Below are 12,311 nucleotides of genomic sequence, written 5' to 3' on the forward strand. Positions count from 1 at the left end.
CCTGTAGGCCTGGCAGAGATTTGAAGACACGCACACAAACTATTGTTGCTAAATAGTTTGTTCGTTAGAGAATATGTCATTAAGTGTTTTTGTTTTTTACAAATGAGAATGTTGAACATTTACGTGAACTCCATAAATATTTTTACCTTAAAGATTCAGGAATGTGACCAGTGTCAAAAAGTTGGGAAACCACTGACTGCTGTGCAACCGTTGCAGTGTATTCAGGTAAATATTATGCCCCGTTTACCCATCAAACTATGCTTGTAGCTCATATTCATAAAGGCAGGAGGGTTTGCCAACTAATTTTAACCATCAATGTTAATGTGTACATTATACAAATTGTTATTCAAATTATTAATTTGTCCTTGATAGGTGTCTGAAGTGTGGGAACTTATTGGTATAGATCTTACTGGACCTCTTCCTAAAACTTCAAGCGGCTTCCAGTATATACTTACTGCAACTGACTACTTTTCAAAATGGGTTGAAGCTTTCCCATTAAAAACGAAATCTGCATCTGAGGTAGCCCAGCACTTGTGCTCCATTATATATAGACATGGCTGCCCCAAAAGGATTTTGTCAGACCAAGGCAGAGAGTTTGTGAATGAAGTAAGTGTTAAATAATTTTCAGTTACATTTTTTAACTTTACTTCACTGGGGTCAAAGATTTTTTCTTGTGTGCTTGTATAAGCAGTATAACCTTGTCCTTATCTGTTGAAGCTCAACTCTGATCTTTGCAAGTTATTGCAAATTGAAAGAAGTGTCACAGCAGCATACCATCCACAGACCAATGGTCTAGACAAAAAGACCAATGACAACATAAAAAGGTATGCCTAATTTTTATCTATCAGTTTTTGTTGTTACTTAATAATTTATTAATTTCTTTACTTCTAATTAAACTTTCTGTCTTACTTACTGTGTTTACATATTTCTATGCCTGCATTTAGAGCCCTCCGAAAACTGGTGAATGACCAGCAGAATAACTGGGATCCGTATCTAGAGGCCACCCTGTTTTCACTTCGGTCAAAAGTACACACCACAACAAAATACAAACCTTTTTTTCTGATGTATGGAAGAGAGGCAGTATTTCCATCAGAAGTGCCTGCTCAAGTGCCGGTGAGTGTTTGTCAAATTCTTTCTATGTTAGAACTAAGAATTGAAACTATTTAAGAAAAAAACCCAGTAATGTCTTTATGAATATGATATCATCTTGGTTTAATTGCTAATATCTACAAAATTTTAGATTTCCAACATCATTCTGCCAGACGACAAAAGGTACAGTGACTATGTACAGTCTGAAAGTGAAGCACAACATGCAGTTAAAGAAACTGCACAAGAAAACATTGCGAAGTCACAAGACAAGCAAAAGGTTGCATACGCCAAGCGGGCCCTGAAAAAGTACAAAAATGTTGTGTACAATGTAGGGGATCAAATTCTGCTTCTAAATATGAGGAAACGTGGGCGAAAAGGAGGAAGACTTGAACCGGATTTTTCAGGTCCCTACACAATTGATGACTTCAGTGGAAAATGTGTTAGACTGAAAAACGCTGAGGGAAATACTTTAAAAAGTCTATACAGTATTGACCACATTAAACCCTATAGAACAAGCCACCCTGTCCAAGTCTCAACTCCAGCTGAACCTGTTGAGAGTAGCCCATCTTCTGAGATGTGGCCTTGCAGTCCTCAGCATCAACATGAAGCGCTGCAAAATAACAGATCCTCTGTCATTCAGTTTGCACCAAAAATAGCTCAGGTAAAATCAGTCCAAGCACCAGAAGAGCTTGTACCAGTGACCCCCCAGAAACCCAGCACGCAAGAAAAAGGTGGCATAGCTAAAAATCTCATTCTGACCGGTTGGTCAATTGTTGCCTGTTTGGCTAGTCAAATGGATAGAATGTTTGATTTTTTTCTCCCCTCTTGCTAATTTTGACCTGTTGGTCCAATTTTGGCTAATTTCTGATTTACATAAAGCTACTCCCCTCTGGCATGTTTATGTTGTTGCCCCGTTGGCCCTTGTCTGCTTGTGGCCCGTTGGCCCTTGTCTGCTTGTGGCCCCGTTGGCCATTGACCGTGATTTTCAAATGGCAACTGTTATTACTAAAGAAACTTATCATATTTTGTTTTTTAGTGAAGTGGCTTTGGGCTGCAAAAGACACCGGGCGTGTGGAGGCAGTCATTGGGCCATACAAATTGTATGACTCTTCTTTTTGCACACTGGAGGATAGTGGGTGGCTTTCTGATGAGGTAAGTGAAATAATCATTTTTGGTCCTAGTGGTGGTCTGTAAAAATAAGGTCATTGATGCATACCTGCACTGCCTCATTAAGAAACAAAAGGCAAGTAAGAACGTATGCCAGTTATTTCACAAAAGTATTTTATACAATTTTGTAATCATTTAAAAAAAATAAAAAAATCTTGCATTTTTCAGAACCCCGTGTATCAGTTGTCTTGCGTTGTTGCAACCTCTCTGTTTTCTGTGAAGTTTAAATGTGTCAGCAAGGTAATGTAGATGTTATATTGGTTAAATAGTGTATGTTATGTAAATAAATCTAAACCTTTATAAACTTAAAAATATTCCACAGATGTTGTTTCCGGCTGAGGACATTTGGTTGTGCCCACTGAACTCTGGTGCACACTGGATCCTTGTGGTACATGTTCACACCTCATGTGTTTTTTCTCTTTTTTGTTTTACTGTTCTTTTTAGCAGCATATTCTTATTTTGAAAATGCTTACAATTGATTATGCTTACTTAAGTGAGTGTAATAAAATGGTAAATGGCCTGTATTTATATAGCGCTTTACTAGTCCCTAAGGACCCCAAAGCGCTTTACATATCCAGTCATCCACCCATACACACACACATTCACACACATAATAATACACATATTCTACTAAATACAATTTTTATTTTAGGTTGTCAAAATCTCCTCACAATCTGTACTGCTGTTAGACCCTCTTGGAAATGAAGGTTGTTATGAAAGGAAAGTTATGCGTAACTGGAGGTATTCATCATTCATTAATTATCTGTTTTAGGTTGTTTGGTTTGTGGGGTTTTTTTTTCTTTTTATTTAGAGCAAAATGCTGGCTACATTTTAAAAACTTGTTTTGTTTTTATTAGGAATTTTCTGAAGATGAAAGGAAAGGAAGAGTCCCGAGTGGATTGGAGAATGGAGACTCTGCCACACAACAAGCAGATGGACTCCAGCAGTTGTGGAGTTTTAGTGTTGAAGGTATTTAATAAGCAACTGTATTTAATGTATTTAACTAGAATTAAGTTAATCATTTGCAATTACTGTAACATATTTTACAGTTTGCCAAACACTACCTTCTGAGTGGAGAGGTTACTAGGGTGCTGTCCACTCCAGAAGCCATTGGGCTGCACCGCACTGAAATTGCTTGCGAACTGCTAGAACATCAAAGTAAGTTGAGTCATGTGCTTTTGTATTGCAATAGCACTTTCAGTTTTGTTTAAAACTGTTAGGTTGAACGTCAGTGTGTTTCTAGGTAATGCTGATGACTACTGTGTGGTTTGTTCCATGCTGGAAGCCGATCCTGAGTCCAGTATGATTGAAATGGTAAAACAAATAAACCACAAATGCAATATACAGTGGCTTGCAATAGTATTTGGCCCCCTTGAACTTTTCCACATTTTGTCACATTACAGCCACAAACACAAATCAATTTTAATTGGAATTCCACGTGAAAGACCAATACAAAGTGGTGCACACGTGAGAAGTGGAACAACAATCATACATGATTCCAAACAATTTTTACAAATGAATAACTGAAAAGTGGGGTGTGCGTAATTATTCAGCCCCCTGAGTCAATACTTTGTAGAACCACCTTTATCTGCAATTACAGCTGCCAGTCTTTTAGGGTCTGTCTCTACCAGCTAGAGACTGGTAGAGACATTGGTCTTTCACGTGGAATTCCAATAAAATTGATTCATGTTTGTGAATGCAATCTGACAAAATGTGGAAAAGTTCACGGGGGCCGAATACTTTTGCAAGCCACTACAGTAATTATTTTCTTATCAAATTCATTATGTTGGTTAACACACTTACACCCCCCCCCCCCCCCCCCCCCCCCTTCTCCCTCTTCAGGTGCAGTGCGAGTTTTGTTCCAGATGGGCACATTTTGGATGTGCTCAATATGAGAGCAGCCTGGTCAAGTACCTGTGCGACAAATGTGCATAATTTGTACACTGTTTCTTTTTCAGTTCTTTCTCCCTGTGTTCTATTGGATCTATAAATGTCAAATATATGCATCTGTAAATATATTCAGTAAATATATACTGTAACTATAATGGAGTGAGTTCATTGTCAAAGTTTATATAGTCAGGTGTTCCAATCACTTCAGTGGTGACAGCTGTATAAATTAAGCACCTTGGCATGCAGACTGCTTCTACAAACAAGTGCCAAACCATGCTACTGTTGTTATTATAAGCTAGAAGCATAATTCTGACGGGAAGAATTACGTGCCAAACCATGCTACCGTTGTTATTATAAAGTAGAAGCATACTCTGACAGGAAGAATTACGTGCCAAAACAGAAATACAGCAAGCTGTCCATACCTGAGGCCTTGGAAACTGCCAAGCAAAGACTCACAGCCTTGGCCAGCCGCTTGAGGAGGTACACCAGAGAGATAGAAGGCAGAAGAATCAACCAGCTGTTCTCCACAGAACCAGCAAAGGTGTACTCTCAGTGGCAAGGGAACAATAATAATAAGAGAACAGCACCACCAAGGCTGGAGACGGAGCAATACTGGAAGAGCATATGGGAGAAGGACGCAACCCATAACGGCAATGCTCAGTGGCTAGTGGATCTGAGGGCAGACCACAGCGACCTCCCTGAACAGGGTCCAGTAACCATCACAGTGGCAGATATCCAAGAAAGGGTCTCCAGTATGAAGAGTTGGACAGCACCAGGGCCCGACATGGTTCACGCCTACTGGCTAAAGAAGCTGACTGCACTCCACGAGCGTCTGGCAGCACAAATGAACCAGCTGCTAGTTAAAGAGAGACACCCGGAATGGCTAACCGAAGGTCGGACGGTCCTGATCCCCAAGGACCCCAAGAAGGGACCAGTCCCCTCCAACTACCGACCAATAACCTGCCTCAGTACTACATGGAAGCTCCTGTCAGGCATCATATCGGCTAAGATGAACAGGCACATGGGTCAATACATGAGCGGGACACAGAAAGGAATTGGCAAAAATACCAGAGGCGCAAAACACCAGCTACTGGTAGACAGAACAGTAAGCCGAGACTGCAAGACCAAGCAAATGAATAAACAACCTAATTCGTGATAGACCTTTGACTCTGTTTTGTTTGAATCCAACTGTTTTTTGCAGATGTGCATAAAACATGTTACTTTTAGTATTGTTATCATTATCATCATTATTGCACTAAATATATTTTAAATAAAGGATACTTTGATATACATTCTACTGTAATGTATTTTCTTCACCCTAAAATATGTTTTGAAATGTATTTTGGTTTGAAAGAAATATATTTTCAATTTCAAAAATATATTTTTTTGGAGCATCACAAATATATGGTAAATATATTTACCATATATTTGAAATATATTTTGGCCAGGAAAAATGTATTTTTTTTACCGTATGGGGCTGCTGATGCATCCAGAGCGGAGTCGGCGCCACCATCGGACTGCAGCATGTTCGAGTCAGGGGTCACCAATGTGGAGGTAAACACAGACGACACGAGAGCTCTCGATAAACACTGCTCGTTTATTACTCATCACCACAGAACTGAACACTTTCCCTCCAAAACACAGCAACAATACTTCCTGAGAACTGGGTGTGAGTGGAGCCCTCCACTGGTCCACCACAATGTCACAATTACAGGATGATCTACTAACAGTGTGCTTTAATCTCTCTATGAAGAAGCCACTTCAGTTCAGTAAAAATCAGCTGGAGAGCAGCTGTGAACAGCTGACTCTTCGATGTGCTAAAGAACAGAAAACATGATTTCCCATCAGACCATGAGCAACAGTCAGGCATGTAACACAGTAACACTTTTATTTTTTACATATTCAGCAGAGAGTTAGCTGTGTGCACCATTAAAAAATAAGAAGCGTAATTCATTTCAGCTTCATATAAACTGTATTATGGAGGAAAAATAAGTGGGGCTCACCTCAAAACACAGCTTGAGGACTGACTGGAGTTTTAGGACAGTCTCTTCAGTAAATCGCAGCTCTTTAACATCAAAAGACATGTTTGAACTGCTGCAGATGTTAGTAAATCTGACCCTAACTGTTCGTTCTTCTTTAAAATTCAAACTTAATAATGAAGCAATATTTTTAACAGGCTGTTCCTGTTTATATAACCTCCATAAAACAACAGGGTTAGAACACATTGTGACAAAGTAAGATGTTTGTTTTGTAGTCCATCTTCTGCACAATGTAGTTTCAACAGGCGGACATCCGGTGTCACGTTGTTACAGAGAGGCGAGTGTATGGCTGTTCCAATTCTCAGCACCGCTCCTCTCTTTTCCTGACTTCTCAGCAGTTGTCCTCCCCACGATGACGTTTTCATCGAGGCCAAGGAAAAGAGTTTAGGAAAAGGAGATTGGCGCTACTTTTGAAATAACACTCCACGGGGTTGCATTGTGCAGCTGAGTCACGTGACCGCACAGCAACAAATCACAGCGGAGCCAGATAAAGGGGGCGGAGCAAAGTGTGTGTGCAGGAGAGGAGTCGAGCAGAGAGAGCTGCTTTTTCATGAAACGGGAGTAAAGTAGTAAACTTACTGGAACATATACCACTACCAACGTTTGGATCGATATCTGCATCGATCTGCACACCCTTGTCTCCTGGATCCTAGCTGAGATCAGCGTGAACCACGTGGGTCTCTGCTCCCTGATCTGTTTCCTGTGTTTGGAAAGAGTTCCAGCTTCATCACGGAGTTTCTCTCGGTTTGTGGGCTCGTCTAAAGGTAAGCATCGAGCTAACTTTAATGTGGGTTCAGTTTATGTTGAGTTTAGCTCTGTTGAGAATAATAGATTGCTTGGTAGACATTGGAGTTAGACAGACTGTAGAGTTTGTGATTGCTTGCAACATCATAATATGGCGGTTGCTGGGGGGAAAGAATACATAAAGAAAAATAGTCTTGGAATATGAACAAAAGGATGGGGTGCAGGGCAGGAGAACAACCAACCCCCACCCCAGGACCTGAAGCCACAGGTACAAGCCTGGGGGAGCGCAACCCCAGGGTGAGAGTAGCTGTTATACATAATACGGATTATTATTAAATGAAAAGAACACATTAGACTACACTACTGAAACCTTCTGCTTCTGTTTTTAAAGTTTCATGTTACCAGGCTGTAGACTAGAGATTTAAACAGTTTTAGATCCATTACACTCAGTCTTAAATGTTAAAATCTCAAAGGACAGCATTATATTTTTGATATTAACAGTAACTCTGGGCCTCTCTGGAGTGTGCAGCTGATCTCATCGCTGTCTAAAAATGGATAAAAAAACATAAGGAGTGCTGAATCCTTCAATAACACAGACTATTAGAGTAACAGGTGTGTAGCATCGCTAACTAGCTAGCAACAAGCCTCCAACACAGTGCGTATGCTAGCGGCTAATCTAGCAAACGAATTAACAACAGAGCGATTTTAGAACTATAAGATGATAAGCTGTGTGTCTTTTCTTATAACAGTGACATGGTTGTATTTACCTTAATTAAATTTAAATTAAATTGAACCTCCCCCACCCTCATTCAGATCTGGCCTTTGGAACTATTTTGGTCTTCATGTGACGTATGACTCTGAAGGTATGCGCGTCATGGACAAAAGTAAAACAGTATGTCGGATGTGCCACGCAATGCTCAATTACATGGGTGGAAACTACTGCGTTAGCGCAGTTTGCTCGTTAACGTGTTGACGCCGTCCAGCCCCACGCACGGGGCGATCCGCGGTAGCTCGTTAACGGAGATTTGCCGTGTTGTGGCGTTAACGTCATTTCAGATTAACGCTGACAGCACTAGTGGGAACACAACGAATATGACTGCACATTTACACCGACATCATCCTAGTGCAAAGACAAGTGGAAGCAGACAAAAACAACAAGCACGCATGCTACAAACTTTACCCGAGTCATTTAGACAGCCGTTAGCACATGATTCTCCTTATGGGGACCTGACATGTTTAATATGCTGATGAGAATATAGCCCTGAAGAAGCGTATAGTATAGCTTTTATTTTGGAAAGAGACATTTCTCTGTAATAAACTCTCTTTTCCAAAGATGAGTGATTTCTCGATCAGATTTATTTTTTATTACTTTATTGTTTCAGCAACATTAAATTTAAAAACTGTACTTTTGAGTTAAAATATATATTTATAATTTTAATAAATGACAAATTAAAAAAAGCATGAACATTTTTTTGTATCGAAAAAATATCGAACCGTGACACCAAAGTATCAAACCGAACTATGAATTTTCTGTATCGGTGCACCCCTAATATATGTATATATGTGTGTGTGTGTGTGTGTGTGTGTGTGTGTGTATATAGTTCTTTTTTGCTGAGTAACAGGAGACGAGTCTGGTGGTGCAGCAGAGGAACAATTTCAGCCATTTGGACTCAGCTCAGCCACTACAGTGGAAACAATGTCTTCAACACAAAAGGTGAGAAAAGTATTAGAGTTTTCTGTTAAGAGCAGCTTCCATCCTGGGCTCCTCCATATATACAGAATCTACATTCAAAATCAGAAACCACAGAAGTCACAAGAAAATACAAAGATCATATTTTATCTACACACATTGAAACAACAATATCATCAGTTGAACTTTGAATTTTTTATGAAATAAAAGATTTTCTCTGCTGATCAATATTTCCTAATGTCATTTTAATTATACCTCTCATTGTGTCACATTATTGTAATGTGACACCATCACCAGAAGGTGGTGGTAACACACCAACAAGGTGTTTGTTGACATGTTTGATTCCACCAATGGAGGGAGTTTCAGTTTGTTCCAGGACTGCATTTCACTCACTGCCTCTGTTTGTATCTCTGTCACTGCAGGACCAACATGGAGCAAGAAGTCAGCGCTCTCAGGAGGCTGACAAACATCAAAGAAGAAAGGGAGAGAAATCCTACAGCTGTGATGAGTGTGGAAAGTCTTTTACCCAGGCTGGAAGTTTAAAAACTCACCAACTCATCCACAGTGGAGTTAAAGCATACAGCTGTGAGTTGTGTGGAAAATCTTTTGCCCGGGCTGGAGGCTTAAAAACACACCAAGTCGTCCACAGTGGAGTTAAATCTTACAGCTGTGACTTGTGTGGAAAGTCTTTTGCCCGGGCTGAAAACTTAAAAAAACACAGAATCATCCACAGTGGATTTAAACCTTACAGCTGTGACTTGTGTGGAAAGTCTTTTGCCCGGGCTGAAAACTTAAAAACACACCAACGCATCCACAGTGGATTTAAACCTTACAGCTGTGAGTTGTGTGGAAAGTCTTTTGCCTGGGCTGGAGACTTAAAAAAACACCAAGTCATCCACAGTGGATTTAAACCTTACAGCTGTGAGTTGTGTGGAAAGTCTTTTGCCTGGGCTGGAGACTTAAAAAAACACCAAGTCATCCACAGTGGATTTAAACCTTACAGCTGTGAGTTGTGTGGAAAGTCTTTTGCCTGGGCTGGAGACTTAAAAAAACACCAACTCATCCACAGTGGAGTTAAACCTTACAGCTGTGACTTGTGTGGTAAAGCTTTTGTTGAAAGTCGAAACTTACACAGGCATCTAGTCACCCACTCTGGAATTAAGGCGTATAGCTGCGACTTTTGTGGAAAAACTTTCAGTGAAAAAAAGTACCGAAATAGACACCTACGCATTCACACTGGAAATGATCTTTCCTACTGTGATCAGTGTGGGAAACTGTTTACAACAGATGCACAACTACAAAAACACATGTTTACCCACACTGAGGAGAGACCTTATAAATGTGACCTGTGTGAGAAGACTTTTAAATCTCCACATTACCTGAAAAAACACCAAAAGATCCACACCAGAAAGTAACTCTACAAGTGCAGTTACTGTGAGGAAGTATTGATTTTTTATCTTGTAATCTTAACCTGATTGTTACAAGTAACGCGTTGGCCATCTCTGCTCTGTAATCTACAGAGCAACATGTACACTCAGATCATCACATATTTGTGTTGTCATTTGAATCAATAAATGGCTGATCTGATATCTACATGAGCATCAGTGTGTGTGGTTTAAACCTCACAGAACAAGAATGATCTTAGGAAACAGAACCTGAAGATTAAACAAACACTCAATGACTCAATCATTCAGCTGCATACACTGAACTTATGTAGAATATTTTTTTTCCGAATTGTCAAAATATTCCACCACAACACTGAAAATGTAAAGCACAGCAATTCATGGAGTCACTGACAGATAGCACAGAGAGACACACTAACCCCGTTCTGGCTCCAGTAAATAAAATTTTGTTATACTGACCCCTAGTGGTAGAGGAGGTCTTAAAATGTCTTCAACGAGGATAGAAACTCCATTTTATCTGGAGGCACAGTGGTACAGAAAGGCATGGTGGAATCCATATGCATCCTCTTTATGGTGTTAAGTTTGGACAGTCTGTAAGTATGTTTCCTGTTCGATGTCTTCTGGTTATTTCCAGAAATATTGCACACATATTGCTATTTTCTTATGTTTTAATTACCTCATATTTAGAGTTATTGGAGCAGGTGGTAGTATCCTGTCAGAAGTAACAATGTTATCGCCAAATGGCTGAAAGCAGCTCCTATCTGATCACAGGCGCACTGAACTCTACTCACACACCTGGAGGAACAGCTCTCCGGCTGAAGATTCTAATTGGCTCATTTTTCCAGGGATTTGTTCTTGTCATGAAGACATCACACTGGTATGTTCTATTAATAGCAGTTGTCACACTTTTTAGAATCAAACTTACATCTCCGTCCTTCATCTGCCTGTCCTGCATATCCCCTTAATCGACATATTCTGGCTCCATATCTGGTATATTAGAAACAAACTTACTGTACAAATACAGTAATCAGTTATCCAGTAATTGCCAACAGCCACGCATGTGCATGTGATGGTTCATACCCAACCTTGTGTCATCTTCAAACATGAAAGAATTGAATCAATATGAAAACTCTATAAAAATGTATTGTTAGATTATAATATTATTTTATGCCATGTTATACCCCTAATTAAAGATTGTGAATTATTAGGTAGTTTTAGTGTGCATTATTATCCTGAATTAGAAGAAGCTGATAACTATTGCAGTAGTTAAACTGATTTGCATTACATTAGACTGCTGATTTATTGTGGATGAATGATATTGTTTTATGATGTCATAAGAAATGCTGTTTGCAAAAAGTCATTGCCTTATTTGTCTGATTAGAAGAGAACGGAACATGCTGGAGTTTTCTGCCCCATCTCAGCAGGAGCAGATAAACGGGGAGCCAAGGATGTAGCTTAGGCGCTGTGTGAGAGAAAAGCATGTGAATGTTTAGGCTTTTATGATAAGGTGGGGGCACCAGAGGCTATAAGAGTGTGATCAATGCTCCACCATTTTGAGATCTGAGGCTGTCTGCATACAGTGTCCATCTCCCACGTGTGTGATCATTAAAATGATCGTTTGACTTAACCCGGCCGGACCAGTGTTGTTATTGTGGTTTTTTTCTCTTGTCTCCATCCCCAATTTTGAACTCGTAACAGTATATAGTACTATGGAGAAGGCAGCATTTAGCTGTAGCCTCCATAAAACCACAGCTGTTCTGGAAAACTTTGTCCACCTTTGATTGTCTTTAAGTTTTGTTGTAGCCACAGAGAGCAAATCTTTGTTCTTTATGGAGAACCAGTGAGGCTGTTTGGACTTTCCTTTGAAACATCAGTGCAGGAGTCTCTCAGTACATCTGTTTACAGTGAGGGACAAAGAAGCAGCAGAACCACCCACAAGACCATGAGAGGATACACCTGTAAGCACTTCTCATAAATCACATGACCATAACCAGAATAGACGAGAGTAATTATGTTTCTTTTTTTTCATTGAGGTGATTTTGGTCTGTATATTGTGTCAGATAAAGTCAACATCATTGCATTTCACTGTTATATTTTCTGTGTTCTTTATGTATTTTTAATCGTTGTTTGATAACATCTCTGGTGTAAGTGTCATGGGGATCATTTCATGAAGAAGAAGAGTCACATGACCCCTGAAATGTCCCTTTGTTATTAGTCAGATGTTGCCAACTCCACCTCTTTCATGTGATAGTGCATGGAAACCCTCAGTTAACATATAAAGTAGATAAC

At 39.8% G+C, this 12,311-nt stretch overlaps 1 protein-coding gene across 7 annotated transcripts in view; it reads left to right on the plus strand.

The window, feature by feature from the left end:
* The window catches only part of LOC146673353 (uncharacterized), a 41,139-nt gene extending 29,490 nt beyond the window's left edge, over positions 1 to 11,649 (plus strand). The window contains exons 1-4 of one of the 7 annotated variants that reach the window (XM_085390100.1): positions 6,660 to 6,949; positions 7,743 to 7,792; positions 8,531 to 8,643; positions 9,042 to 11,649. In XM_085390100.1, the coding sequence (XP_085246226.1) occupies positions 8,626 to 8,643; positions 9,042 to 10,034 (1,011 nt within the window). In that variant the 5' untranslated portion in view covers positions 6,660 to 6,949; positions 7,743 to 7,792; positions 8,531 to 8,625 and the 3' untranslated portion in view covers positions 10,035 to 11,649. Of the gene's footprint in view, positions 1 to 6,659; positions 6,950 to 7,742; positions 7,793 to 8,530; positions 8,644 to 9,041 lie in introns of those variants that run through there. The other 6 variants (XR_014908583.1, XM_085390082.1, XM_085390109.1 and 3 more) reach the window with 6 other exon arrangements.
* Positions 11,650 to 12,311: the final 662 nt, after the last annotated feature.

This window comes from Rhamphochromis longiceps, linkage group LG3 (genome assembly GCF_057381845.1).
Source record: "Rhamphochromis longiceps isolate RC_006_pf linkage group LG3, R_longiceps_female_GT1.1, whole genome shotgun sequence".
Classification (NCBI taxonomy): domain Eukaryota; kingdom Metazoa; phylum Chordata; class Actinopteri; order Cichliformes; family Cichlidae; genus Rhamphochromis; species Rhamphochromis longiceps.